The sequence below is a fragment of the Zalophus californianus genome, chromosome 11 (genome assembly GCF_009762305.2).
Source record: "Zalophus californianus isolate mZalCal1 chromosome 11, mZalCal1.pri.v2, whole genome shotgun sequence".
Classification (NCBI taxonomy): domain Eukaryota; kingdom Metazoa; phylum Chordata; class Mammalia; order Carnivora; family Otariidae; genus Zalophus; species Zalophus californianus.
In genome coordinates this window covers 112,679,764-112,707,242 of record NC_045605.1, presented here as the reverse complement: position 1 = coordinate 112,707,242, position 27,479 = coordinate 112,679,764, and the positions used below count along the sequence as shown (strand labels likewise).

At 65.4% G+C, this 27,479-nt stretch overlaps 1 protein-coding gene across 1 annotated transcript in view; it reads left to right on the top strand.

Annotated features, from left to right (window-relative positions):
- MUC5B (mucin 5B, oligomeric mucus/gel-forming) overlaps positions 1 to 23,634 on the top strand; it is a 29,981-nt gene extending 6,347 nt beyond the window's left edge. The window contains exons 12-50 of the mRNA XM_035723152.1: positions 170 to 280; positions 540 to 609; positions 975 to 1,112; positions 1,472 to 1,636; positions 1,973 to 2,067; positions 2,986 to 3,112; positions 3,322 to 3,577; positions 3,890 to 3,945; positions 4,033 to 4,133; positions 4,216 to 4,367; positions 4,684 to 4,822; positions 4,906 to 5,019; positions 5,723 to 5,902; positions 6,812 to 7,051; positions 7,277 to 7,433; positions 7,668 to 7,796; positions 7,897 to 8,041; positions 8,134 to 8,177; positions 8,260 to 8,460; positions 8,663 to 14,632; positions 14,799 to 16,325; positions 16,438 to 16,622; positions 16,886 to 17,057; positions 17,785 to 18,050; positions 18,259 to 18,445; positions 18,542 to 18,767; positions 18,848 to 19,026; positions 19,095 to 19,164; positions 19,389 to 19,489; positions 19,804 to 19,835; positions 20,127 to 20,307; positions 20,472 to 20,576; positions 20,668 to 20,705; positions 21,208 to 21,324; positions 21,467 to 21,553; positions 21,664 to 21,786; positions 22,020 to 22,065; positions 22,273 to 22,381; positions 22,775 to 23,634. Coding sequence (XP_035579045.1) covers positions 170 to 280; positions 540 to 609; positions 975 to 1,112; positions 1,472 to 1,636; positions 1,973 to 2,067; positions 2,986 to 3,112; positions 3,322 to 3,577; positions 3,890 to 3,945; positions 4,033 to 4,133; positions 4,216 to 4,367; positions 4,684 to 4,822; positions 4,906 to 5,019; positions 5,723 to 5,902; positions 6,812 to 7,051; positions 7,277 to 7,433; positions 7,668 to 7,796; positions 7,897 to 8,041; positions 8,134 to 8,177; positions 8,260 to 8,460; positions 8,663 to 14,632; positions 14,799 to 16,325; positions 16,438 to 16,622; positions 16,886 to 17,057; positions 17,785 to 18,050; positions 18,259 to 18,445; positions 18,542 to 18,767; positions 18,848 to 19,026; positions 19,095 to 19,164; positions 19,389 to 19,489; positions 19,804 to 19,835; positions 20,127 to 20,307; positions 20,472 to 20,576; positions 20,668 to 20,705; positions 21,208 to 21,324; positions 21,467 to 21,553; positions 21,664 to 21,786; positions 22,020 to 22,065; positions 22,273 to 22,381; positions 22,775 to 22,979 — 12,546 coding nt within the window. The 3' untranslated portion in view covers positions 22,980 to 23,634. The remainder of the gene's footprint in view (positions 1 to 169; positions 281 to 539; positions 610 to 974; positions 1,113 to 1,471; positions 1,637 to 1,972; positions 2,068 to 2,985; positions 3,113 to 3,321; positions 3,578 to 3,889; positions 3,946 to 4,032; positions 4,134 to 4,215; positions 4,368 to 4,683; positions 4,823 to 4,905; positions 5,020 to 5,722; positions 5,903 to 6,811; positions 7,052 to 7,276; positions 7,434 to 7,667; positions 7,797 to 7,896; positions 8,042 to 8,133; positions 8,178 to 8,259; positions 8,461 to 8,662; positions 14,633 to 14,798; positions 16,326 to 16,437; positions 16,623 to 16,885; positions 17,058 to 17,784; positions 18,051 to 18,258; positions 18,446 to 18,541; positions 18,768 to 18,847; positions 19,027 to 19,094; positions 19,165 to 19,388; positions 19,490 to 19,803; positions 19,836 to 20,126; positions 20,308 to 20,471; positions 20,577 to 20,667; positions 20,706 to 21,207; positions 21,325 to 21,466; positions 21,554 to 21,663; positions 21,787 to 22,019; positions 22,066 to 22,272; positions 22,382 to 22,774) is intronic.
- The last annotated feature ends 3,845 nt before the right edge of the window (positions 23,635 to 27,479 follow it).

Sequence of the window (27,479 nt, the reverse complement as noted above, 5' to 3'; positions counted from 1 at the left end):
GGGGCTCCCAGGTCCTGAGACAAGCTGCCTGGAGGTGGCCGCCGGTGCCCCAGGCCACGGTGAGCCACCATCCATCTGCACCGACATATGGGCAATGCTGGGAACAGGCCACCCTGCCTGTGCTGGGGAGCGGCTGTCCCCCAATGCGCTGGTGGCTTCGCCCCGTCAGACGTGTGCAGGGAACAGATTCAGCGTGCTGGCCGAGCTGCGCAGGTGTGGCCTGACGGACAACGAGAACTGCCTCAAATCAGTGGCGCTCAGCATGAACGGCGGGGACACGGTGAGGCTCCAGCAGGGGAGGGGTGGACACAGGGAAGCTGGCAAGACACACAGGCCCCGAGGACGCGGACCCCGGCCCTCCTTGAATGCCACAGCCCCCAGCCCGGCCCCTGGTCCTAAGGGTCCCACAGAGCTGGAGGCTCGAGGCCAGAGCTCCGCACCCGGCTCTGCCGGGCTGGCCCCTGGGGACCGCTCCCTGCCCCCCCCCCCCCGGCAGGCGGGCTCCTCCCCCCACCGACCTGGCTGCTTCCCCTCCCCAGATCATCCAGATCCAGGCCAACGGCGGAGTGTTCCTGAACTCCATCTACACCCAGCTGCCTATGTCAGCAGGTATGGGCTCAGGACGGCTGCGCCAGGCTGCGGCGAGGCAGCCTGCCCCCCAGAGCCTGCACACAGCCAGCGAGGTCCCTTGCTAGTTCCCCACGGCCTGGGGCAGTTCTGGAATATCCCGTGGTTGGTTTGCTGTCTGCAAGCGGGTTTGGTCCGATCTGTGGGGACCCGGTGTGGAGCACGCTTGGTGCCCAGCCTCCTGGGCACCAGGACCTGTCACGCCCAGCACTGCCCACTACCAGGGCCCACCAGACACCTGTCTCCTCCCAGCCCATCCCCAGAAGACCCGGCCAGCCCCCTGGGCTGTCCCCAGGAGCAAGGCAGTTCTGTCGGGCCAGACTCTGACTTGGTCCCCATCCCTGCAGCCAATATCACGATCTTCAGGCCCACCTCCTTCTTCATCCTGGTGCACACGGGCCTCGGGCTGCAGCTGCAGGTGCAGCTGGTACCACTCATGCAGCTGTTCCTCAGGCTGGAGCCCTCCTACCACGGACAAATGTGCGGTGAGGCCGGCTGCGTGGGCTCAGGGGCCGCTGGTCCCTGGACTTAGCAGCAAGCGGGATGCATTAGAGTCTGGCAGGAAGTGGGAATTGGGAGGGAGCTGCTCCCAGGGCACCCCGCATCTGACCTGCGGCCCCCGGGAGGTGACCTGGGATGGCGGGTGGACAGTGAGCCATGCTGTCCTTACTGGGCAGGCTTTGCACAGGGGCTGACCCCTACCAGGGCTTATCTGCAGATGGCTCTGGAACCAAAATCCTGGGATGGATCTCTCTGGCTGGTCTCCTTGCGATGGTTTCTAGAGGGACTGCAGGGCCAGGCTGGACGCCCCACTAATGCTCCATCCCTGGGCCCTGGCCCCCAGGCCTGTGCGGGAACTTCAACCAGAACCAGGCCGATGACTTCCGGACACTCAGCGGCGTGGTGGAGGGCACGGCCGCCGCCTTCGCCAACACCTGGAAGACCCAGGCCGCGTGCCCCAACGTCAAGAACAGCTTCGAGGACCCCTGCTCCCTCAGTGTGGAGAACGGTACTCCCACTCCTGGGAGCCCTCCGTTTACCTGGGCCGGGCCTAGGAGCTGAAGCTTCCCATCTCACCAGGCCCTGGGGTGGGTGGGGCTGGGGGACCCCGATATCCGGGATGCATGCATGCATGCCGGCAGCAGGGCCTGGGGCCCGTCTCTGGGACGAGCACCCTGCTGTCCCACTAGCGTGATGGGTCAGCCCCACATTCCAGCTCAGCTCTCCCGGGGCGGTAGGGGCCCGGGGGCCTGGGTGCAGGAGCCGAGGCTGCCGGGGCGGGCGGGCGTGGGAGAGGAGCGGTGCAGGTGGCGGCCAGCCAGCCGGCTTGCCTTCCCTGTCCCAGAGAACTACGCCCAGCACTGGTGCTCCCTGCTGACTGACCCGGCCGGAGCCTTCTCCCGCTGCCACTCTGTCCTCAACCCCGAGCCCTTCTACTCGGTGAGACCCCCAGCTCCCCGCTGCTTCCCTGGCTCAACGCACAGCACGTGCGCGGGTCAGGCAGTCCTCCCTTGGGCCACCGTGGGTGTGGCTGTTGGTGTCACCGAGGAACACAAACCAGGTCGCTAAAAACTAGAGAAATTGCTTCTGGTCCCAGTCCTGGAGGACAGAAGTCCACAAGCAAGGGGTGGGCAGGGCCACGCTCCCTCCTATGGCTACAGGCCCTCCTGCGTCTCCTAGCCTCTCGAGGCCCCAGGTACTCCTGGGCTTGTGGCCACATCACCCCAGCCTCTGCCTCTGTGCCCCTCCCCTGTGTGTGTCCAAATTCAGGGCCCATCCCGATGACCTTATCTTAATCACATCTGCAAAGACCCTATTTCCAATAAGGTCATTTTCTTAGGCCCTGGAGGTTATGGCTTCTGCATATCTTTTGGGGGGACCAACCCAACCCACAACAGTTGGCTCGTAGGCCACTTTTCCAGAAGCTCAAAGGCCTACAGTGCACACGAATGCACCCCCAGGAGTGTGTGTCTACAGGTGCAAGCCCCGGCCCACCTCTGCCCATGTTGGGGGTGGCACAGCTCCACCCTCTTCACCCCATGTGCTCCCCACAGGCAGCACAAGCGGTGATGTCTGTGGAATGCAGTCGGACCTGGCCCTGGTCCCGCAGAGGCCCCTGCTGACCCTGACCTTAGCCCGGCCTCATGCTTCCTTGCTGCCTCCTCCCCGACCTGGCCTGTGCGGTCACTTAGGGCACAAGCTGCCCCTCCTGGGGGCCTCCACCAATCTGTGGGTGCCGAGGGCCCGGCTTGCGGTGGCACGGCCAGCCCGGGCGGGTGTCCCAGGAAGGACGCACGGGGAGAGGAGGGGCCTCAGCGGGCTGGGGTCCCTGACGGCTCCCCGCGGCCCCGTCCCCAGAACTGCATGTTCGACACGTGTAACTGTGAGAAGAGCGAGGACTGTCTGTGCGCGGCCCTATCCTCCTATGTGCACACCTGCGCCGCCAAGGGGGTGCTGCTCAGCGGCTGGAGGGACGGCGTGTGCAGTGAGTGTCCCTGGCCAGCCTGGCGGCACTGGGGGAGGGGCAGGGGGGCTGGGGACCCCCACTCCCACGTTCTCAGCCAGAGCTTCACGCTTCCTCGTCTGGGCCAGCCAAGGACCTGGTGTCAGAGGGGAAACTGAGTCTCGGGCTGTGTGAGCCTCAGCCTGGAGGGGCCCTCCAGCCACTGACTGGAGCGCTGCCCCTGCCCCCAGCCAAGTATGTGAGTAGCTGCCCCAAGTCCCAGCACTACAGCTATGTGGCACACGGCTGCCAGCCCTCCTGCCGCGCTCTGAGCCAGGTGGACGTCACCTGCGGCATCTCCTTCGTGCCGGTGGACGGATGCATCTGCCCCTCGGGTACCTTCCTGGACGACTCGGACTCCTGTGTGTCCGCCGACGCCTGCCCCTGCTACTTCCGTGGCTCTGTGGTGGCTCCGGGGGACGTGGTGCATGACAACGGCGTGGTCTGGTAAGCAGCCAGCTGGGCCCGTGACCCCCCGCCCCCCGTCCTGGGCCTGCAACAGTCTCACCCCCCGTGTCACACCGAAAGATGCCTGGGCCTCCCCGGAGGATTGTGGAACACAGAGGGGCTCCCTGGGGAGGGGGCTCCCACCCCCCCAGCCGTGCAGTAAGGAGGGACCCCTCCCCTGGCCGGGGAGAGGGTTCCGAGGGTCCGGCGCCCAGGAGGGTGTGTGTGTTGGGCTCTGGGCAGAGCTCTGGGTGGGGTCTGCGGGGTGGTGGGTGGGCCGTGGGACCAGGCAGGGTGGTCTGTCTCTCACAGCTCGTGTGCGGGTGGGAAGCTGAGTTGCCTGGGAGCGGCAGAGCAGAAGAGCTCAGGTAGGGCCTCCCACCCGCCCCCGGGGGGCAGGGGCTTCCGTGGGCCTGGGCTGGGGCCCCTCCCAGCCCAGCTGCCTCCCTCTGCAGGGTGTGTGGCCCCCATGGTGTACCTGGACTGCAACAACGCCTCGGCGGGCATGCCTGGGGCCGAGTGTCTCAGGAGCTGCCACACGCTGGACGTGGACTGTGTGAGTGGCCGGGGAGGGCGTGCTGCCCCCCAGTGTCCCTGGGCACGGGGGTGACGAGCACTGACGCCGTGCCCGCCCACAGTTCAGCACCCACTGCGTGTCTGGCTGCGTCTGCCCCCCGGGGCTGGTGTCGGACGGGAGCGGGGGCTGCGTGGCCGCGGAGGACTGCCCCTGTCTGCACAATGAGGCCACCTACAAGCCCGGGGACACCATCAGGGTTGACTGTAACACCTGGTGAGTTGGGGCTTCCTGGAGGGAGGCAGGGAGGCAGGGGGCAGCTGGGGCCTGGCATCGCCCCCAGCCCTGGAGAAGCCCTGGACGGTCCCCTCTGTCCTCGGAAGGTCCCCCAGGGCCAGGCCTTCAGAGCTGCCGCCAGGGCCCCCAGCCCCGCCTCACCGCAGGCACCAAGAGCCGGGAAGCCAGAGCTGGGCAGGCGGCGGGCCAGTGCCCGCGCTCACCCCTTCACTCAGCCCTCCGGAGGGTGCGGCTGTGAGGCGCGGCGGGGCTGGTCCTGGGCAGCGGGCAAGCAGGCTGTCCCCTGTCCTCACAGCACGTGCAGGAACCGCAGGTGGGAGTGTGGCCGCAAGCCCTGCCTGGGCACCTGCGTGGCCTACGGGGACGGCCACTTCATCACCTTCGATGGGGAGCGGTACAGCTTCGAGGGGAGCTGTGAGTACACGCTGGCCCAGGTACGCAGGGGCCCCCTCCGCGCTTCCCTCCTCGGCCCGCCGCTCCCGCAGCCCTGAGCTCAGCCTGACCCTCCCTGACCCAGGACTACTGTGAGGGCAACGGCACCGCCAATGGCACCTTCCGCGTGGTCACCGAGAACGTCCCCTGCGGGACCACGGGCGTCACTTGCTCCAAGGCCATCAAGCTGTTCCTGGAGGTGAGGGGTCACCAGGAGCCCTGTCCCTCCCTCTGCCCTCCGGCTGGATGTCCTGGGGCCGCCTGGACAAATGGCCACAGGGGGACCTGAAGCCAGAGAAATGCATTCTCTCTCAGTTCTGAGCAGCAGGTGTCCCAGGGCCGAGCCGCCCCCCGCCAGCTTCCAGGGGGGCTCCCTCCTGCCTCCCCCAGCCCCGGCGCTCCATCGGCCCCTCCCCCGCAGGCCCGTCCCCTCTCTCCTGTCACAGGGACACCTGTGTTTGGACTGAGGCCCACCCTAATTCGGGAGGAGCTCATCCCTCACTGACCCCTGCAGAGACCCTTTTTCCAAACAAGGTCGCATTCACAGGTTCTAGGGGCTGGGATGTGGACACACCTTTTGGGGGGCCTGCATTCAGCCCACCACAGTGGGGTACCCAATTCCAGCAGAGGGACGTCAGAATTCACCAGGCAGGGAGCCACACTGTTGGCTGGGGGCATCAGCCCCACTGGCCTGTGGCCCCAACCTTCCACGTGACCTCCCCGGGCTCCCAGCACACCCTGCTTGGCCTCTGGCCTCCTGTTCGCTGACAGTATCAGGAGCCAGCTCATCCTTGACCCCAGTCCTGTGCCTTGGGCCCCTGACTACCATAGGTCAGTGGGCTCCGGCCCCCAAGCCAGCCCCTCTAGTCCCTGCAGCCACTACCTCCGTGTGCCCTCTGCAGAACTATGAGCTGGTCTTGCATGAGGGCACCTACAAGGTGGTGCAGCGGGGCCCAGGCGGGGACCTGCCCTATAAGGTCCGATACATGGGCATCTACCTGACCGTGGAGACTCACAGTGGCCTGGTGCTGTCCTGGGACCGGAAGACAAGCCTGTTCATCCGACTGCAGCAGGACTACAAGGTGAGAACGGGCGGGCCGCGGACCCCTTCAGGCAGGGTCAGAGCCCCTACTCCTAGCTCCGGCTCCCAGGGGCCCGTCGGGCAGCTGACACTCCACTGAGGGCCGGGGCGAGTCCACTCACAACGCCGACTTCTGAAAGGGCTGTGTTGAGACCAAACTGACCAATAGGCAGAGTCCTGCTTAGAACACTGTTCTTGCTCCCTGGTGTCCCCATGCCCACTGGGCCTGCTTGCCCGCCTGTCCACCCCCCCCATCTGCCCACCTGCCTGCCTGCCCGCTGCTCTCCTGTCCACCTGCCTGCCTGTCCCCTGCTCACCCCGTCCACCTGCCTGCCCTGTCCCCTGCTCACCCGTCCACCTGCCTGCCTGCCCCCTGCTCACCCGTCCACCTGCCTGCCTGCCCCTGTTCACGTCAACTTGCCTGCCTGCCCCCTGTCACCCGTTCCCACCTGCCTGCCTGCCCCCTGTTCACCCGTCCACCTGCCTGCCTGCCCCCTGTTCACCCGTCCACCCTGCCTGCCTGCCCCCTGTTCAACCGTCCACCTGCCTGCCTGCCCCCTGTCTCACCCCGTCCACCTGCCTGCCTGCCCCCTGTTCACCCGTCCACCTGCCTGCCTGCCCCCTGTTCACCTGTCCAGCTGCCTACCTGCCCCCTGTTCACCCGTCCACCTGCCTGCCTGCCCCCTGTTCACCCGTCCACCTACCTGCCTGTCCCCTGACATGTCCACCTGCCTGCCTGCCCGCTGCTCACCTGCCCACCTGCCTGCCTGCTGACCATAGGACCCACTGTGTGCCCTGTCCTGCAAGTTCATAGGGTACTGCCCTGGAGTGCCCCCTGCCGGGCTGGGCTGGGCTCTGGCCACTCCTGCACACACCCTGAGCCCCCCGTGCCGCCGTCCCTGGACTGCAGGGCCGGGTCTGCGGGCTGTGTGGGAACTTTGACGACAATGCCGTCAATGACTTCACCACGCGGAGCCAGTCCGTGGTGAGCAGCGCCCTGGAGTTCGGCAACAGCTGGAAGTTCTCCCCATCCTGCCCTGACGCCCTGGCCCCCAGGGACCCCTGCACCGCCAACCCGTACCGCAAGTCCTGGGCCCAGAAGCAGTGCAGTATCATCAACAGCGCCACCTTCGCCACCTGCCACGCCCACGTATGCGGCCGTTCCCCCGGGCGCCTGGGAAGGAAGGGGCGGGCAGAAGTCGGGGGGCCCGCGTCACTGTCCACCCTTTAGACCAGCCTGTGGTCAGCCCCGGGGGCCCACGCGTCTGCTTTCCCCGGCTCTGAGGGGGAACCGGCCCAGGTTGGGCCATACTGCAGGCCTGACCCCCAGGAGCCCCAGACCCCGAATCCGAAGGCTCTTCCCCCTCCCCCCAAGGTCGACCCCGCCAAGTACTACGAGGCCTGTGTAGGTGACGCGTGCGCCTGTGACTCGGGGGGTGATTGTGAGTGTTTCTGCACGGCGGTGGCCGCCTACGCCCAGGCCTGCCACGACATGGGCGTGTGCGTGTCCTGGCGGACCCCGGACATCTGCCGTGAGTGGGGCTCTGCCGCGGTGGGGAAGGGCAGATGCAGGGGTGGGGCCTGACCCACACATGGTGAGCAAGAGACCCCTGGCGCCCAGGTGCCCATGGGCGTGCCCACGTCTGTGTGCTTACGGACCGGCCAGGCAGGCCGCCGCCGGACAGGAGGGCCTGTGAGGGACCGGCCTTCTGAGGGCGGGGCAGGAAGCAAGGGGTGCACCCTCAGCCTCTCCCCTCTGCGCTTAGCCGTGTTCTGTGACTACTACAACCCCGAGGGCCGGTGTGAGTGGCACTACCAGCCGTGCGGGGCGCCCTGCATGAGGACCTGCCGGAACCCGAGCGGCCGCTGTCTGCATGACCTGCCGGGCCTGGAAGGTGAGGGGCAGGGAAGGGCACAGGTGGTGGGGTGACCACCCCGGGCAGCACCCAGCACCTGGCCACGAGGGTGAGTCTTCTCCGCGCTGTGCCCGCCCAGGCTGCTACCCGAAGTGCCCGCCCAGCGAGCCGTTCTTCAGTGAGGCCCAGATGAAGTGCGTGGCCCAGTGCGGGTGCTATGATGAGGACGGGAACTACCACGATGTGGGTATGAGGGTCCCCACGGCAGAGAACTGCCAGAGCTGGTGAGTGGGCGGGCGGTGAGTGGGCTGGGGCACCTCGGAGGGGTGCTCGTGCGGCCGGCAGGCCCTCAGCACTCTCCTCTCCTCCTCCGCAGTGAATGCAGTGCTGGCGGCCTCCAGTGCACGCACAGCCTTGCAGGTAAGGCTGAGGGGCGCCACACAGGGCTGGGGGCTGGGGGCTGGGGGCTGCAAGTGAGCCCTGTGCCGGCCCTGTCTCCCAGCCTGCACCTGCGTCTACAAGGGCAGGACCTACCATTACGAGGACGTCATCTACAACACAACCGACGGGCTCGGTGCCTGCTTGGTAGCCACCTGCGGACACAATGGGACGATCCTGCGCAGGGCTGTGGAATGTCCTGGAACCCCGTCCATAAACCCGCCCTTCACCTTCACCACCACCGTGGCCCCGCTCTCCTCGACAGGTGAGCCTGACAGACGCCCTGCTGGTCCTGCCCCTTCCTCCTGAGCCCCAACCCCAGGCAACAGTCTGGGCGGAGCGGGAGGAGGTCAGAGTGGGCGTCCTCGGCGCGACCCACGACCGACGGCCCCAGGTCACCGCTGATCCTGGGCATGGCTGGCAGGGGTGCAGAGCACGCTGATGAGGTCCCCGCCCTCCGCCCCCAGGCTCAGTCCCCACCGTCTCCACCGTGGGCTCAGTCCCCACCGTCTCCACCGTGTGTGTGCATGAGCTCTGCCTCTGGTCCGACTGGTTCGACGGCGGCCCCCCAGAGCCTGGCATGGCAGGTGGGGACTTCGAGACATTTGTGGACCTGAGGCAGAGGGGCTACCAGGTGTGCCTGGCCCCGGCGAGCATCGAGTGCCGGGCACAGAAGCTCCCCGACACCCCGCTGCAGCAGCTGGGCCAGAAGGTGAAGTGCGATGTGGCCCGGGGGCTGACCTGCCTCAACAGAGAGCAGAACCCCCCGCTCTGTCACAACTATGAGCTGCGGGTCCTCTGCTGTGACTACCTGCCCTGCGGCACCTCCCCTGGGGCCACCACCTGGCAGCCACCGGCCAGGTCCCTGTCCACCCCCGCCACGCAGACCCCGCCAGCAGAGCCCACCACGACAGGAAGCCTGGCGCCAAGCAGCTCCCCGGCCTTGACCACAACCTCCTGCCGGCCCCGGTGTCAGTGGACAGAGTGGTTCGACGAGGACTACCCCAAGTCTGAGGAGGCTGGGGGGGACATCGAGTCATACGACAAGATCAGGAGCGCGGGAGGGGCCATGTGCGAGCAGCCTCTGGACATAGAGTGCCAGGCTGAGAACTTCCCCGGCAGGAGCCCTGCAGAGCTGGGCCAGCGTGTGCTCTGTGACGCCAGCTTCGGCCTGGTGTGCAGGAACGAGGAGCAGGTGGGCCTGTTCAGGATGTGCTACAACTACAGGATCCGCGTGCTCTGCTGCAGCCATGACCACTGCACGGAGCCCACCACCGGGCCACGGACGCAGACCACCGTGCAGAGAACCACAGGGGGCCCCTCCAGGGAGACCCTACCTATCCATACGACTTCCACAGTGATGGGAGCCACAACAGGCACTGTGGCCACCAGCCCCCCGTCCATCCCACCCAGAGAGACACGCACGACCACAGCAAGGACATCGCTGCAAGCCCTGAGAACCACCACGCAGGGCACAACAGGCTGTCAGCCCCAGTGCGAGTGGACAGACTGGTTTGACGTGGACTTCCCAACCTCAGGGGTCGAGGGCGGGGACCTGGAGACCTTTGACAACATCAGGGCTGCCGGGGGCATGCTGTGCGAGGAGCCCCAGAAGATCGAGTGCCGCGCAGAGAACTACCCTGAGGTCAGCATCGACCAGATCGGACAGGTGCTGAGCTGCAGCCTGCACGTGGGGCTGGTGTGCAAGAACCAGGACCAGAAGGGGCCTTTCAACATGTGCTTCAACTACAACGTCCGTGTGTTCTGCTGCCACCCAACCCCACACTGCCCCAGCACTGGGGGCCCCACGTCGCCAACCACAGCATCTGGCCAGACCCATGCCTCCTCCCCTGGGACCACCCAGATGCTTGCGACCCCTGCCAGGACCACAGAGAGGGTCTCCAGCCCCAGTCCCTCTGCCTCCCTGAGGACCCCAACGGCCACCACCAACCCCACCTCATCCAGTGCACCCACCACGGTCCCCGTGGTGACCTCCAGCACGTGGATCCCCCCAGGGTCCACGTCCAGCACGGCCACCCTCGGGACCACGCTGGTCTCCACAGTCCCGCCGCCCAGCTCCACCACGCACTCCCTGGCCACCTCGTCCTCCACGGGCTGCAGCCCACGGTGCACGTGGACAGACTGGTTCGACGAGGACTACCCCATACCGGGCCTGGATGGCGGGGACTTCGAGACCTTCTCGGTTCTCCGCTCAGCGGGGCACGACTTCTGCCAGCGCCCCCGGGACATCCAGTGCCGATCGGAAAAGGCGCCGGACGCGCGTCTGGAGGACTTGGGCCAGGTGGTCCAGTGCAACGTGAGCTTCGGGCTGGTGTGCCGCAACCGTGAGCAGCCGGGGCCCCTGCCCTACTGCCACAACTACCACGTGCGCGTGCTCTGCTGTGAGGACGCTGGCCACTGCACCAGCACCACGGCCACGGGGGCCACCACGCCGTCCCCAGGCACGCCCACCATGGGGGCCACCACGCCATCCCCAGCGACGCCCACCACGGGGGTCACCACGCTGTCCCCAGAGACGCCCACCACGGGGGCCACCATGCCGTCCCCAGGGACGCCCACCACGGGGGCCACCACGCCATCCCCAGCGACACCCACCACGGGGGCCACCACGCTGTCCCAAGGCACGCCCACCACGGGGGCCACCACGCTGTCCCCAGGCACGCCCACCATGGGGGCCACCACGTCGTCCCCAGCGACGCCCACCACGGGGGCCACCATGCCGTCCCCAGGCACGCCCACCATGGGGGCCACCACGCCGTCCCCAGTGACACCCACCAGGGGGGCCACCACGCCGTCCCCAGTGACGCCCACCACGGGGGCCACCACGCCGTCCCCAGTGACGCCCACCACGGGGGCCACCACGCCGTCCCCAGGCACGCCCACCATGGGGGCCACCACGCCGTCCCCAGGCACGCCCACCATGGGGGCCACCACGCCGTCCCCAGTGACACCCACCAGGGGGGCCACCACGCCGTCCCCAGTGACGCCCACCACGGGGGCCACCACGCCGTCCCCAGTGACACCCACCGAGCGGGCCAACACGCCATCCCCAGGCACGCCCACCACGGGGGCCACTACGCCGTCCCCAGCGACGCCCACCACGGGGGCCACCACGCCGTCCCCAGGCACGCCCACCACGGGGGCCACCACGCCGTCCTCAGCGACGCCCACCACGGGGGCCACCATGCCGTCCCCAGGCACGCCCACCACGGGGGCCACTACGCCGTCCCCAGCGACGCCCACCACGGGGGCCACCACGCCGTCCCCAGGCACGCCCACCACGGGGGCCACCACGCCGTCCTCAGCGACGCCCACCACGGGGGCCACCATGCCGTCCCCAGGCACGCCCACCACGGGGGCCACCATGCCATCCCCAGTGACACCCACCAAGCGGGCCAACACGCCATCCCCAGGCACGCCCACCACGGGGGCCACCACGCCGTCCCCAGCGACACCCACCACGGGGGCCACCACGCCGTCCCCAGCGACGCCCACCACGGGGGCCACCACGCCATCCCCAGTGACGCCCACCACGGGGGCCACCACACCGTCGCCAGCGACGCCCACCACGGGGGCCACCACGCCATCCCCAGGCACACCCACCACGGGGGCCACCACGCCGTCCCCAGCGACACCCACCACGGGGGCCACCACGCCGTCCCCAGTGACACCCACCGAGCGGGCCAACACGCCATCCCCAGCGACGCCCACCACGGGGGCCACCACGCCGTCCCCAGCGACGCCCACCACGGGGGCCACCACACCGTCCTCAGCGACGTCCACCACGGGGGCCACCATGCTGTCCCCAGGCACGCCCACCACAGGGGCCACCATGCCATCCCCAGTGACACCCACCAAGCGGGCCAACATGCCATCCCCAGGCACGCCCACCAAGGGGGCCACCACGCCGTCCCCAGTGATGCCCACCACGGGGGCCACCACACTGTCCCCAGCTACGCCCACCACGGGGGCCACCATGCCGTCCCCAGCGACACCCACCACGGGGGCCACCACGCCGTCCCCAGGCACGCCCACCACGGGGGCCACCACGCCGTCCCCAGCGACGCCCACCACGGGGGCCACCACGCCGTCCCCAGCGACGCCCACCACGGGGGCCACCACGCCGTCCCCAGCGACGCCCACCACGGGGGCCACCACGCCATCCCCAGTGACGCCCACCACTAGGGCCACCACACCATTCCACTCCGTGCCCATCATCCAGGTCTCCACGGCCTCCACACTCAGCCCCCACAGCAGTGAATCCGCACTCTGGCACCCCGAGACCTCGCCCGGACTCCCCAGTGCCGTGCCCAGCACAGTCCTGGCCACCTCCAGCACAGGGCCCAGCCCCAGAGCCTCCCTATCACCCCCCACGCCCGCAGCCACCAGCTCTCTGCCCGGCACCACCTTGGGTCTCTTTACGACCACCTCCAGGGCCATGGAACCCACAGGCAAGATCAAGACCTCCCTGCCTGTGACCTCCAGCCAGACACAGGCCCCCACGTCCCCCGTGGCCGGGTCCACGGCCTGTGAGCCCCGCTGTGCCTGGACAGACTGGCTAGACGAGAGCTACCCGGTGCCGGGGGCCTCTGGTGGGGACTTTGAGACCTACGCCAACCTCCGGGCCATGGGCAAAGCCATCTGCAAGCAGCCGCTGGAGCTGCAGTGCCGGGCAGAGGGGCGGCCAGAGACGCCTCTGCAGGAGCTGGGCCAGGTGGTGCGCTGCAGCCTGGAGGATGGCCTGGTGTGCCGCAATCAGGACCAGGCTGGCCTGTTCAAGATGTGCCTCAACTACCACATCCGCGTGCTCTGCTGTGAGGACTACAGCCACTGCCCCAGCACCCTGGCCACCACGGTGGTCAGCTCGCAGGGCACCAGCCCGGGTCTGACCCTCATGCCGGCCACCAGCACAATGGCCTCCAGTTCTACGGCCCCCAGCACTGGCCAGACTGCGGCCACCTCCACGTGCCAGCCCACCTGCCACTGGACCACCTGGCTGGACAGTGACCAGCCCCTGCCCGGCCGCTACGGGGGTGACATCGAGACCTACTACCACATCCAGGATGCTGGCAGCCAGCTCTGTGCGGAGCCTGAGGCCATCGAGTGCCAGGCTGTGCTCTACCCGAACGTGCCCGTGGGGCGGCTGGGCCAGGACGTGAGGTGTGACGTGAACTACGGGCTCATCTGTAGGAACAACTGGCAGAAGGGGGGCCGCACCTGCCTCAACTACCACATCCGCGTGCTCTGCTGTGAGGACAAGAGCCCCTGTACCAGTTCCCCGGCCACGGAGCCCACCAGCACCAGCACTCGACAAAGGTCATCGGGGGTCACTGGGCTGCAGGCCACGACCACCCACCCCTCCTCCCCCGGGACCACCCTGGGGGTCACTAGCCCCACCTCCCAGACAGGACCCTCCTCCTCTGGGACCACCCTGAGGGTCACCAGCCCCACCTCCCAGACAGGCCCCTCCTCCCCCGGGACCACCCTGAGGGTCACGAGCCCCACCTCCCAGACAGGACCCTCTTCCCCGGGGACCACCCTGAGGGTCACTAGCCTCACCTCCCAGACAGGCCCCTCCTCCCCCGGGACCACCCTGAGGGTCACCAGCCCCACCTCCCAGCCAGGACCCTCCTCCCCCGGGACCACCCTGAGGGTCACGAGCCCCACCTCCCAGACAGGACCCTCCTCCCCCGGGACCACCCTGAGGGTCACCAGCCCCACCTCCCAGCCAGGACCCTCCTCCCCCGGGACCACCCTGAGGGTCACGAGCCCCACCTCCCAGACAGGACCCTCTTCCCCGGGGACCACCCTGGGGGTCACTAGCCTCACCTCCCAGACAGGCCCCTCCTCCCCTGGGACCACCCTGAGGGTCACAAGCCTCACCTCCCAGACAGGCCCCTCCTCCCCCGGGACCACCCTGGGGGTCACTAGCCTCACCTCCCAGACAGGCCCCTCCTCCCCCGGGACCACCCTGAGGGTCACTAGCCTCACCTCCCAGACAGGACCCTCTTCCCCGGGGACCACCCTGAGGGTCACGAGCCCCACCTCCCAGACAGGCCCCTCCTCCCCCGGGACCACCCTGAGGGTCACCAGCCCCACCTCCCAGCCAGGACCCTCTTCCCCGGGGACCACCCTGAGGGTCACCAGCCCCACCTCCCAGCCAGGACCCTCCTCCCCCGGGACCACCCTGAGGGTCACGAGCCCCACCTCCCAGACAGGACCCTCCTCCCCCGGGACCACCCTGAGGGTCACGAGCCACACCTCCCAGACAGGACCCTCTTCCCCGGGGACCACCCTGGGGGTCACCAGCCCCACCTCCCAGACAGGACCCTCCTCCCCCGGGACCACCCTGAGGGTCACGAGCCCCACCTCCCAGACAGGACCCTCGTCCCCCGGGACCACCCTGGGGGTCACCAGCCCCACCTCCCAGCCAGGACCCTCCTCCCCGAGAGGACCACCCTGAGGGTCACTAGCCCCCACCTCCCAGACAGGACCCTCCTCCCCCGGGACCACCCTGAGGGTCACGAGCCCCCACCTCCCAGACAGGCCCCTCCTCCCCAGGACCACCCTGAGGGTCACTAGCCCCACCTCCCAGCCAGGACCCTCCTCCCCTGGGGACCACCCTGAGGGTCACTAGCCCCACCTCCCAGACAGGCCCCTCCTCCCCTGGGACCACGCTGAGGATCACTAGCCCCACCTCCCAGCCAGGACCCTCCTCCCCTGGGACCACCCTGAGGGTCACTAGCCCCACCTCCCAGACAGGCCCCTCCTCCCCTGGGACCACCCTGAGGGTCACTAGCCCCACCTCCCAGACAGGCCCCTCCTCCCCTGGGACCACGCTGAGGATCACTAGCCCCACCTCCCAGACAGGACCCCCCTCCCCTGGGACCACCCAGGGGGTCCCTGTCTCCACCACCCAGACACTTGCTACCCCTGCCAGGACCACAGAGAGGGTCTCCAGCCCCAGTCCCTCTGCCTCCATGAGGACCCCGATGGCCACCACCAAGCCCACCTCACCCAGTGCACCCACCACAGTCCCTGTGGTGACCTCTAGCACGTGGATCCCCCCAGGGTCCACGCCCAGCACGGCCACCCTCGGGACCACGCTGGTCTCCACAGTCCCGCCGCCCAGCTCCACCATGCACTCCCTGGCCACCTCATCCTCCACGGGCTGCAGCCCACGGTGCACGTGGACAGACTGGTTCGACGAGGACTACCCCATACCGGGCCTGGATGGCGGGGACTTCGAGACCTTCTCGGTTTTCCGCTCAGCGGGGCACGACTTCTGCCAGCGCCCCCGGGACATCCAGTGCCGATCGGAAAAGGCGCCGGACGCGCGTCTGGAGGACTTGGGCCAGGTGGTCCAGTGCAACGTGAGCTTCGGGCTGGTGTGCCGCAACCGTGAGCAGCCGGGGCCCCTGCCCTACTGCCACAACTACCACGTGCGCGTGCTCTGCTGTGAGGACGCTGGCCACTGCACCAGCACCACGGCCACGGGAGCTACTACGCCATCCCCAACGACGTCCACCACGGGGACCACCACGCCATCCCCAGGCACGCCCACCACGGGGGCCACCACGCTGTCCCCAGCGACACCCACCACGGGGGTCACCACACCGTCCCCAGAGACGCCCACCACGGGGGCCACCACGCCGTCCCCTGGAACGCCCACCATGGGGGCCACCACGCCATCCCCAGCAACACCCACCACGGGGGCCACCACGCCATTCCACTCCATGCCCATCATCCAGGTCTCCACGGCCTCCACACTCAGCCCCCACAGCAGTGCGTCCACATCCTGGCACCCCAAGACCTCGCCTGGACCCCCCAGTGCCGTGCCCAGCACAGTCCTGGCCACCTCCAGCACAGGGCCCAGCCCTAGAGCCTCCCTATCACCCCCCACGCCCGCGGCCACCAGCTCTCCGCCCGGCACCACCTTGGGCCTCTCCACGGCCATCTCCAGGGCCACGGCCACCCACACCTTGCCACCAGTGACAGTGACCACGGTGTCCACATCTGTCTTCAGCACCACGGGGACCCCCGTGTCCCCCAGCTGGAACTTCACCACCCGCTGCCTCTGCCGGGCGTTCGGGCAGCTCTTCTCACCTGGTGAGTGGAGGAGCCCGTCATTCCCTGCCCAGTGTCCACCTTGCGCACTGTGCCTCCCGACCTCTCCGGAGCTGACGCTGCCATGTCTGACTTGGTGATTCTCTCTTCACAGGGGACGTGGTCTACAATAAGACAGACGGTGCGGGCTGCTCCTTCTATGCCATCTGCAACCAGCACTGCGACATTGACCGCTTCCAGGACACCTGCCCCACCTCTTCGCCCCCAGAGTCCTCTTCGGCCCCCATGACCTCGCCCTCCCAGTCTCAGGGCTGCAACCTCATCGTCCCTCCCCGAAAGGTGCACCTCCTGCCTGTGCTGTGTGCCTGGTTGGGGCACCGATGGTGGGCCCAGCCCGGCCCGGGGTCGCTGTGGCCCCCTTGAGCCCTCCACGGCAGCTCTGGCTGGAGGAAGGCACTCGGGGTTCAGGATGGGATGGCACCGGGAGTGGCCAGGACACAGGGCAGCTCTGCCCCAGGAAGGCGGGACCTGAGGCTGTGGCAGGGCGGTGGGGGCAGGTCTCGTGGTCCTAGTTGGTGAGCATCTCGCCCACTCTCCCCCAGGTGAACGAGTCCTGGACCCTGTCGGACTGCACGGTGGCTCGGTGTGAGGGCCACAACCGTATGGTCCTGCTGGGGCGGAAGCCAGTGGCCAGCATCCACTGCGTGAACGGACACCCTCCGGTCAAAGTGTCGCAGGAGAGCGAGCCATGTGACTTCCACTTTGAGTGCGAGTGTAAGTGGTGGCGGGGTGAGGGGCGGCCGCTCTGGGCAGAGGGCATCGGTGGGGGGGCACGCGGGAGCCAGGGCCGCGGCACATGGTGCCGGCCAGAGAGGGTGACACGCCTCCACAGCAGGGGGAAGGCCCAGGTTTGCTGAGCCCACCCGCACGGCAGCCTCTGTGGCTGGAAGGGGGCCCGGGCTCGGGGGGCTGTTATCCCAGGGATTCCTGAGCGTCCCTCCTGGAGCTTCCTGCGGGGAGAGCTTCTAGCCTGGCCCCTGGATGGTATGGGTGTCAGGTTCCAGGAGGAAGTGAGAGCCACACACGGGGGTCAAAACATCAGCAATGACCAACTCTCTCTGGAGGCTGCAGGGAGGGCCCTTCCTGCCTTCTCAGCTTTGGGGGCTCCAGGCGTCCAGGACTTGTGGCTGTGAGCCTCCAGCCACGGTCTCTTCCCGTGGCCGCTCCTCTCTCTCCTGCAAGGACACTTGTCACTGGGTTAGGGCCATCTGGGTGATCCTGGCTGGTGTCATCTCGGGGTCCTTAATCACAGACACAAAGATCTTTTCCCAGTTGAGGGCACATTCTCAGGGTCTGGTTGGACATGGGGACGCGCCTTTGGGGCCACCATGCAACCCACTCCACCCCCTTTTATAAAAAAGGGCAGCTGGGGCCCAGGGGGCTCCCCTAAGGTGGCCATTTTGGAGTGGCGCTGGGTGAGGGGACTGTCCATGCCCCGCAGGCTCCTGCAGTGGCTGGGGGGACTCGTACTACACCACCTTCGATGGCACTTCCTACTCCTTTCGGGACAACTGCACCCATGTGCTCATGAAGGAAATCACCCCACGCTATGGGAACCTCAGCATCTACATGAACAACTACTACTGCGGGCCCACCAGGGCCACCACGGCCTCCGCCCACTGTCCCCGTGCCCTCAGCATCCACTACAAGTCCATGGAGGTCATCCTCACCACCAGCACCGGCACACGCGGGCAGGAGCAGAGCCTGGTGAGTGGCCGTGCCCCGGCATCACCAGGGAAGGCCCGCGGGCCCGGAGGTCAGCTCCCAGAGGCGCCTGGGGCAGGGACCCGAGCATGGCCGACGGGGACCCCAGGTCCCAAGGGGAGCATCTGCACTTCAGGGTGTGAGGCCGAGCCCTGAAGGCAGGCCCTGCTGCCCCAACACCCAGTCATGGATCCCCCCGACACATCCCCAGATCCTGTTCGACCAAATCCCAGTGAGCTTGGGCTTCAGCAAGAATGGCGTGAGTGTGTCGGTGACGGGGACGACCATGATGGGCATCGACATCCCTGCCATTGGTGTGAACATCACCTTCAACGGGCACATCTTCCACATCCAGCTGTCCTACAACCGCTTCAGCCACAACACCGAGGGCCAGTGCGGTGCGTGGGGGCCAGGGGCGCCCCGGCCACAGCCACTCAGCACGGGTGGGGAGAGGGGAGGGGGGAGAGCTTGACCTTGCTGCCCCACCGCCCCAGGCACCTGCACCAACAGCCAGACAGACGACTGCCGCCAGCCCGACGGCACCATGGCCCCCACCTGCCAAGACATGGCCCACCGCTGGCTGGTCCCCGAGAGAGGCCGGGAGGCCTGCTGGGCACCTACCCGCCCGCCCCCGACGGCTGGCCCCGCGCCCTCAGCACCCAGCACGCCCGCCTCCTCCCCGTGCCCCCCCGCGCCCCTCTGCGAACTGCTACGGAGCCCGTGAGTCGCTCCTGTGGGTCTGGTGGTTGTGGGGCGGCGGGCTGCTCCCCGCCCCGGCCTCTGACCGCCCCTTCCCGCAGGCTCTTCGCAGAGTGCCACGCCCTCATCCCACCGGACCCGTTCGTCAGCTCCTGCGTCAGTGACGGCTGCCAGGCCGACCGCCCCGGGGCGCCCTGCGGGAGCCTGGAGGCCTACGCAGCGCTCTGCCGCGCCCGGGGCGCCTGCCCCAACTGGCGGAACGCCACCAGCGGGCTGTGCGGTGAGTCAGGGCGGCCCCGGGCGCTCCGGCCCCCTCGGCCCACCTGACTCCTGTCTCTGTGACCCCAGACTTCACCTGCCCGCCCGACAAGGTGTACCAGCCCTGTGGCCCTGCACAGCCCACGTCCTGCGACTCCAGGTAAAGCCTGCCTGAAGGGTATGTGGCGGGCCGGGAGGGTCTGCGACTCCCCCCCAAGCCTCAGGTCCCTGGGGCTTCCTTCCCTGTACGCCGACCTCTGACCCCCGACTCCAGGCCCTGGGCGGCTGGTCAACACAGCTCTCTGCCATGCCTTCTGCCCTTCCCGCCCCCGGACTGCCACTTCCTTGGCTCGAGGGTCCCAGGGATGCCCTCCTTGCTTGCAGGAGCCAGAGCAGAGTGGGCAGCGGGCTGGTAGAAGGCTGCTTCTGCCCCGACGGACACACCCTCTTCAACACACACACGAATGTCTGCGTGCGCGAGTGCGGTGAGCATGGCCCCAGTGGCCCTGATCCCGGAGCTGCTGCAGAGCCAGAGGCCGAGGGCCTGGGGTGGGAAGACCCTCTAGCGGGAGACCATCCCTCCCGGGTGCTCGCTCTCCTAGCCCAGTGCCCACCCTGAAGGTGCAGCGTGGCCATGACACCGAGTCCTCCGGGGGCTTCTGTCCCCAGCAGGAAGAAGAGCCCCGGCTGGGGGTGGGGTGGCCAGGCCTGCAAGGACATGTCCTAGGGCCTGTGGTCTCTGCCCACTGGGTCCGGGACCCCGCACGCCAACTGAATCCCCTTTCTTCTTCCCTTCCAGCCTGTGTGGGACCAGATGGGTTTCCCAAATCCGTGAGTGTTCTGCCCCGCAGCTACCTGCCCCCTGGCTTGAGCAGAGGGAGGGAGGGCCCTGTCTCAGGGCAGCCTGCTCTGCCCGGGCAGCCCCTGCGGAGTGCTGGCATGGGGCACCCCGGTGTGAGACACACCCCTGTCCCATGGGTGCTCCAGAGATGGCAGCTTGAGTGGGAGGCTGAGGGCTGAGCTGGCCACACTGAGGGTGGGGCCTTCCCTGCTGCTGGAGGCAGCCCAAGAGGCCAGGGCCCTGTCCAGGAGTCTCCAGGGACCCTAACTGCTCTGTTCCAGCCTGGGGAGCGGTGGGTCAGCAACTGCCAGGACTGCAAGTGCCACGAGGGCTCCATGTCAGTGCAGTGCACCCCCGTGCAGTGCGAGGTCCTGGAGCGGCCCCCGCAGTGCAGCCGGGTGGGCTTTGTGGCTGAGACCAGGCCTCTGGCCAACAACTCATGCTGTCTGCAGACGCTGTGCGGTGAGCCCTGTGCCCCACCGGCCGGAGGGTGACAGGGTGGGGGGAGCTGCGGGGCCGAGGAGTGGCTGAGGCTGGACCAGTGTGGTGGGAAAATGAGGCCGCCGACCTCTGGTGTGCCCTGGTACAGTGAGGGGCCCCCTGACGGCACCCCGACCCTCCCACAGTCTGCGACACGACCACCTGCCCCCAGAGCCCACCCAAATGTGGGCCGGGAGAGGAGCTGATCCGCACCCAGGAGGAGGGTGATTGCTGCCCCACCTTCATCTGCCGTGAGTGGGGCTGGGGGCTCGGCGGCGGGGGAGTGTCGGAGCCCTTCCTCCCCACCAGTCGGGCAGGTGCTCAGCTCCTCTTTCCTTCCAGAACCTCAGCTGTGTTACCACAATCACACCGCCTATGGGGTAAGGGTTCAGCCGCTGGGCGGCTGAGTGGGATGAGTCGCAGTGGGTGGGGCCCCAGGCTCAGCTCATCCACATGGGACCTCCACCCCTCATCTGCACATGCCCGGCCCCGCCTGCACCCTCCTGCAGGACAGGGGATAAGTGTGGGGGCTCCGGTCCCTTTAGAGCCATGTGGGGACACGGGCGAGGGGGACAAGGGGGCAGCCCTGTCTGTCGAGCGCCTGGGGGCGTTGCTGGCTTGGGGCGTCCCAGGAGCTTCCTCATGGCAAGAGTTTTGGGGTGGGACCGTGCCCTCCCAGCCCCTCCAGCCGGCCTGGGGTCCTGCCTCTGCCCTGGTCTGTGCTTAGCCAGGGGCACAAGCATAATTCCATCTGAAGAAGGAAGAACCTGCTCTCTGTAGGTCTCCCCTTCTCCCAGCCCACCCAGCTGCAGGGAGGGGTCCTGGCCCTGGGGCCTCCGCCACTGTCCTCAATGTCACCTCCACTTACCCCGTCCACTGCAGATCGGTGCAACCTTCCCATCCGGCACTCCCTGCCACACGTGCACCTGCCTGTCCGGGGACACCCAGGGCCCAATCGTGCAGTGTGAGGAGGACACCTGTAACACTACCTGTCGCCAGGTAAGCCCTCCTGGGCACACCCAGCCCTGGGCAGGGATGGCTTCACGGGGGCCGGGTTGCCAAGGAGGTCGCTGGGCCCTTAGGGTGTGGATGGGAGGGCAGGAGGGCTGGGGGTAGCCATGGAACCACCCCTGTCCCTCAGGGCTACAAGTACTGGAAGGTGGCCGGACAATGCTGTGGGGAGTGCGTGCAGACAGCTTGTCCCACGGAGCATGGCTGGCTGGTGCAGGTACGAGGGGGTTTGGTCTCAGCCCCCCAGCCGGGAGACCCTTCCTTTCGGCCCCTCTCAGCTCACCAGATAATTCCCTGCGAGCCTCCACCTTCCCCGTTGCATTTCAGCCCAACGAGACCTGGGTCAACAGCCTCGTGGACAACTGCACGGAGTACCGCTGCGAGGTCAAGAACGGGCTCCACGTGCTCACTGCGAGGCCCACGCCCTGCCCGGACGTGTCCAGCTGCCAGGTGTGTCCTGGGGCTCGGGCTGCCCCACAGCAGAGGCCTGACCCGACCCAGCCCAGCTTCTCGGCCGGGACCCCCACCGCCCCGGAGGCCCCGCCCACGTCTCCACCGGGAGGCCCTGCCCCCCACCGCCCCGGAGGCCCCGCCCACGTCTCCACCGGGAGGCCCTGCCCCCCACCGCCCCGGAGGCCCCGCCCCGCCCCGAGCCGGCCCTCTCTCTCCCCCTCCCCCTTCAGGGCATCCTCAGGAAAACCGGCTGCTGTTACTCCTGTGAGGAAGTGGGTAAGTCAAGGCCCGCCTACCCGCCCTCCACCTCCGCCCAGTCTCCAACCAGTCTCTATCCGTTGGTTTCTGCCCCAAGCTGCCCTTGGCCCCAGGGCGCCACCCTGAGCGCAGGGCTTGGGAGGGTGGCGTGTGGGGAGCGGCCCCAGGTCGGGGTCCTCAGAGGTCCCTTCCCACACCTCCACCGTCTTTCCTCCGTCTGCCCAGACAAGTGCCAAGTCCGCGTCAACAGAACCATCCTGACACACCAGGACTGTGCCACCCGGGCCCCGGTCAACCTCACGTTCTGCAGGGGCTCATGCCCCGGAGTGTCCAAGTGAGCGAGGCCTGCGCCCCTCCCGAGAGGCCCCTCCCCACCCCACACTGCCCTGGCTTCGCCAGGTGTGAGCAGTGCGCTCAAAGAGCAGAAGGACCAGTGCAGGGCTGGCTCAAGACCCAGGGAAGGTTCCCCCGGGGGGGAGGGTCCGGCCGGGTCAGCAAGTTCTGTGAGCTGGTTCCAAGACAAGAGGGGGCCTGGCACGGGAAGGTCAGAGTTCAGTGACCCTGAGCACTGTCCCAGGCCAGGTCAGAGAAGCCCCTAGTGCTCGGAGGATGAGCCCCGGGCTGCCGGGAGTGGGTGGGGGCCACTGGCTCCAGACCCCAGAGACACCAGGAGCTCGGGGGCTGGGGCTGGACAAGGTGGGTCCTGAGGGCGGCCCTGCGTCTGCAGGTACTCCATGGAGGCCCAGGCTATGGAGCACCAGTGCACCTGCTGCCAGGACGCAGGTGTTCATGAGGAGGTGGTGACCATGCAGTGTCCCGACGGGACTGCCATCCAGCACACCTACACCCACGTGGACAAGTGCAGGTGTACCTCATCCTGCGCCCGCTCGCCCGAGGCTCCTGAGGACAGCACCCCCATCTTCCTGACCTAGGGCCCCACCACTGTCTGTTGCCATTCTGACCCCCTCCCGCCAGGCCCCCCACCCCAATCTGGAGCCAGGACACACACCACCCAACCACAGAAAGCTCAGCCAGCCTGCTGCAGGAGCCCAGGCACACCCGCTGCCTGGGCCCTCGTGGGACCTGTGCCTTGGGGGTCGCCCTGGAGGGCGACGGCGCAGTGAGGACCTGCTTGAGGAGGGCTCCGGGAGGGGGCCTTGCCCTCAGAGCCCCTCCAGCACGTCTTGGCCACTTGCCTGGCCGTCGGGCCTGGTCCTCATCTGAGACAAGTGCCTGTGCTGCCCGGACTCACCCCCTTCTTCGTGTCAGAGGGATGCCCCATAGCAAACTGCCCTGGAGCTGCCGTGCTGTCCCCCACTGTGGGCCTGCGTGCCCCCCACTGCTCCCCAAGCCCCATGGAGCAGGTTCCTGCTGACCACCTCCTGCAGTGGGACGTGGGCTGGGGCCTGTCCAGTGGCCACCAGCTACCTCCGGGGAGTGGTGTCAGGCAGGGTGGCTGCCCGCCCACGTGTGAACCTAGGCCTGGGGTGACCACGGCCGCTGGGAGGTGGGCCAGGGAGGGGTCAGTGCTCCCCAGCACTCCCTCTGCCCACCCTGCCCCCATCTTGCAAATAAACACTGAGCATCGTGTACACTTCTTGGTCCTGGTGTCTTTTCTACCCACTGAGTCTGCTGGGCTTCTCCTCCGCCAGGTTGCATAGCACCCCCAGGGCTGATGCTGCCCCTGCCCCCTGGGAGGGACAGGTGGGAGGAGGGGTCTGGAGGCCCTCAGGGTCAGTCTCAGGCTGTGGGGCACTGGCTGGGGCCAGGGATGAGCCAGGGGCTCAGAAATGACCCTCTCCATTATTTCCAACCCAGGGGATTTATGAGGAAGCTGGTTCACTGATGTGGAATGTTTGGGAACCCCGCGGGAGGCATGGCTGTGGCCCAGGTGTGTCAGTGCAGGAAGCAGTGGCCTCGTGGGCTGGGGGCGCACAGAAGGAGGGGTGCCCAGTGCTGCTCGGGCCCCAGGGGGGCTGCCAGCCGCTGCAGTCCCTGCTCCCTGCCTGCCACAGCTCACTGAATTTTCTCCAGGGCGTTTGTCCCACCTCAGCTTGCTCTAGGACTGGCCTTCTTTTCTCATCTCCCCCAAGGGCGGGGATTTCTCGCCAGAGAGCTCTAGAGCACGTGGTGGGACGTGGAAGAGCTGGGGAGCAGGTGTGGGGTGTGGCAGACAGGAGACGTGCCAACCAGAACCATATGCACAGCCCCCAGACGCAGATGGCACCCTGGCTTAACTGGGCAGGAAGGAGGAGACATGGCCCAAGGGGCAGGGGTGGCTTCTGGTGGGGCTGCCACCTGGGGAGGCAAAGACAATGCCTGAAGGAAGCTGCTGGTGGGGGTGTGTGTTGGAGGGTCTTCTCCCCTCCCGAGTCGCATGACCTGCCTCTGCCCTCAGTGTGGTTCCCAGGGTGGGCCGCTGCAGGGACTCAGTGAGGAGGGCCTGGGCTGTCTTCAGGCCACTGCTGTCCTTTCCTACGCACGTCACAAGGTCTGGGCAGGGTAGGCCACTCTGGGACCCGGCCGGGCTGGACGGCGATGACTGCCGGGCTGGCAAGGTATGCCTGCAAATGAGGCTGGCCCTCCCGGGGCCGCCTTCGGAAAGCTGACCCAGAGCCTCACAGTCTGATTTCCTGGGGGCTGTGGCCATGTCCCCAGCTGAGTCTTTGTGAACCCAGGTGCAAAACAACTGCCTTCCCTAAGCCCCTCCCTGTCATTCCCTGGCACAATTCTTTCCTTAAACGCATGTACCTCTCGCCAAATTTAAACATGTTCCTAAGGCACCAGGAATATGGGTGTCACGTGCCGTGCACTAGGGCTCACATATACCACGTGCTGTGTGCCAGGGGATGCTCTCATTCAATCCTGACAACACTCTATGCAATGTGTGCCATTATTTCCTCTCACTTTACAGATGGGGAAACTGAGGCACACCATGATGTAAAGCCAGGCTCAGTGCAGCCATCTGGCTCTAGAGTCCACACTATCAGCCAGAGGTTCCCCCGTTGCCCTGGAGAAGGTAACTATAAAAACCAACACGGTGCATAAAAACAAAACAGTTACTAAACTTCAAGTATTTTTAAAAAGGGATTTCTGGTTTCCAGATGGAAAAGTGTCTTCCCCCACAGGAACAAAATTCACCATGACAAAGATAGAAAGAAATTTTAAAATAGAAGAGCAGAAAACAAGAAAGTGAATGATCTGTAAACCCAACAGACATCCTGAACGAAGGGAGGTTTTGGGGGATGCGCCCGTGGTGAGTGGGGGGGGGGCCGTGGCCTCAGGGCAATATTTGGATCCACATGTAAGAACAATGACCTCTCAGAACTGAAGGCATGAGCTCTTGACCGGAAGTACTCGGCGAGTGCCAAGGAAGGTAAAGAGGTACATCCATTCAGAAATACTTGGGGGTGAGATCTGAGGGCATCGAGATAGAGAAAAACTCGGAGCTGCCAGGGAGACATGACCATGTGCCTGCACTGGGGTGAACGGGCACTGGAGCCCGGAGACTCCGGCAGAGCCCCTCTGCAGTGCCGAGGGCACAGAACTTGAACGCTGAATCCCACAGCCAAGTAAACTATCATTTAAGAGTGATAATGAGGGGCGCCTGGGTAGCTCAGTCGTTAAGCGTCTGCCTTTGGCTCAGGTTATGGTCCTAGGGTCCTGGGATCGAGCCCCGCATCGGGCTCCCTGCTTCTCCTGTTTGTGTTCCCTCTCTCTCTCTGTATCCATCTCTGTCAAATAAATAAATAAAATATTTTTTTTAAAAAAAGGGTGATAATGAAAAAAAGGTATTTTCAACATACAAGGACTCAGAACAGACATCTCACAAGACCCTGTGCGAGAGAAATCAGCAACATGGCGTCACCTCTCAGAAACCAACACATGGCACGCAGAAGTTCATAACTTTAATGAGTTGGAGTCATCAGTATTTTTCTTCACAGGTAGCGCTTCCTGGTCCTATTTCACAAAACCTTCCCAACCAAACTAAAGAAATTTGGTCTTCTGGATTATTTTCTAAAAGCCTGACAATTTCGTCTTCCACTTAGCTTTTTTTTTTATCCTGGTATAAAACATACATAACATAAAATTTACCATCTTAACCATTTTTAAGTGTACAGCTTAGTGGTATAAAATGCACTCACACTATTGTCCGTCCACCCATCCACCCATCCATCCCTACAATCCCTTTAACTTTACAAAACAGAGACTCTGTACCCAGGAGGCCATGTATTTACCCTTATTGAGATCTTTATTTCTCCATATAAAGTTACTAACGTTCTTTTATTTCAGTATACAGAACCCACTTGAGTATTTCTTGCAGGGCAGGTCTGGTGGTCACGAACTCCCTCTTTTGTTTATCTGGGGACGTCTCAATTTATCCCTCACTCTTGAAGGAGAGTACTGCTGGACATAGGGTTCTTGGTTGACAGGGTTTTTTCTTTTAGCATTTGAATGTATCAACCCACTGCCTTCTGGTTTCCAAAGTTTTCTCATGAAAAATCTGTTGATAATTTATTGAGGACCCCTGCACGTGAGAATTCCCTTCTCTTGCTGCTTTCAAATTCTTTGTCTTTGGGTCTGGAAGTTTGATTACAATGTTTCTTAGCTTGGGTCGCTTTAAGTTCATCTTCCTTGTGTTTGTTGAGCTTCCTGGATGTTTATATTCATGTCTTTCCTCAAATTTGGGAAGTCTCCAGGCATTATTCAAGGATTCTCTTTGCCCCTTTCTCTTCCCCTTCTGGGACTCCCACAATGCATATATTGGTCTGCCTGCTGGTGTCCCTCAGGTCCCCTTAAGCTCTGTTCCATTTTCTTCCAACTTTTTCCTTTGTCTTCCTTGGACTTGATAATTTCCCCTGTCCTCTCTTCAAGTTCACCTTTTTTTTTTTTTTTGTCTGCGCAATTCTGTCTCAGAACTCCTCTAGTGAATTTTTCATTTCAGTTATTGTACTTTTGAGCTCCAGATTTCTTTTTAAGTTTCCCATCTGTTTATTGGTATTTTTATTTGGTTCATACATGGTTTTCTTTCTCCACAACTTCTTTTAGTTGTTTTAAAGTCTTTGTCTAGTGTATCTGCGATCAGGTCTTTTTCAGAGAGAATTTCATTAATTTTTTTTTTCCTTTTTATAAACTATACTTTCTGGTTTCTTTGTATGCTTTGTGATTTTTTTTTTAAATTCATTTATTTGAGGGAGATGTAGAGAAAGAGCAAGCACAGAGAGAGAGTGAGAGGAAGAAGAAGGCTTCCCACTGAGCGGGGAGCCTGATGCAGGGCTCCATCCCAGGACCCTGGGATCATGACCTGAGCTGAAGGCAGACATTTAACCGACTGAGCCTCCCAGGCGCCCCTGCCTTGTGATTTTCTTACTGAACACAGGACATTTGAATTGAATAATGTGGTAACTTTGGAATTCTGATTCTCCCCCTTC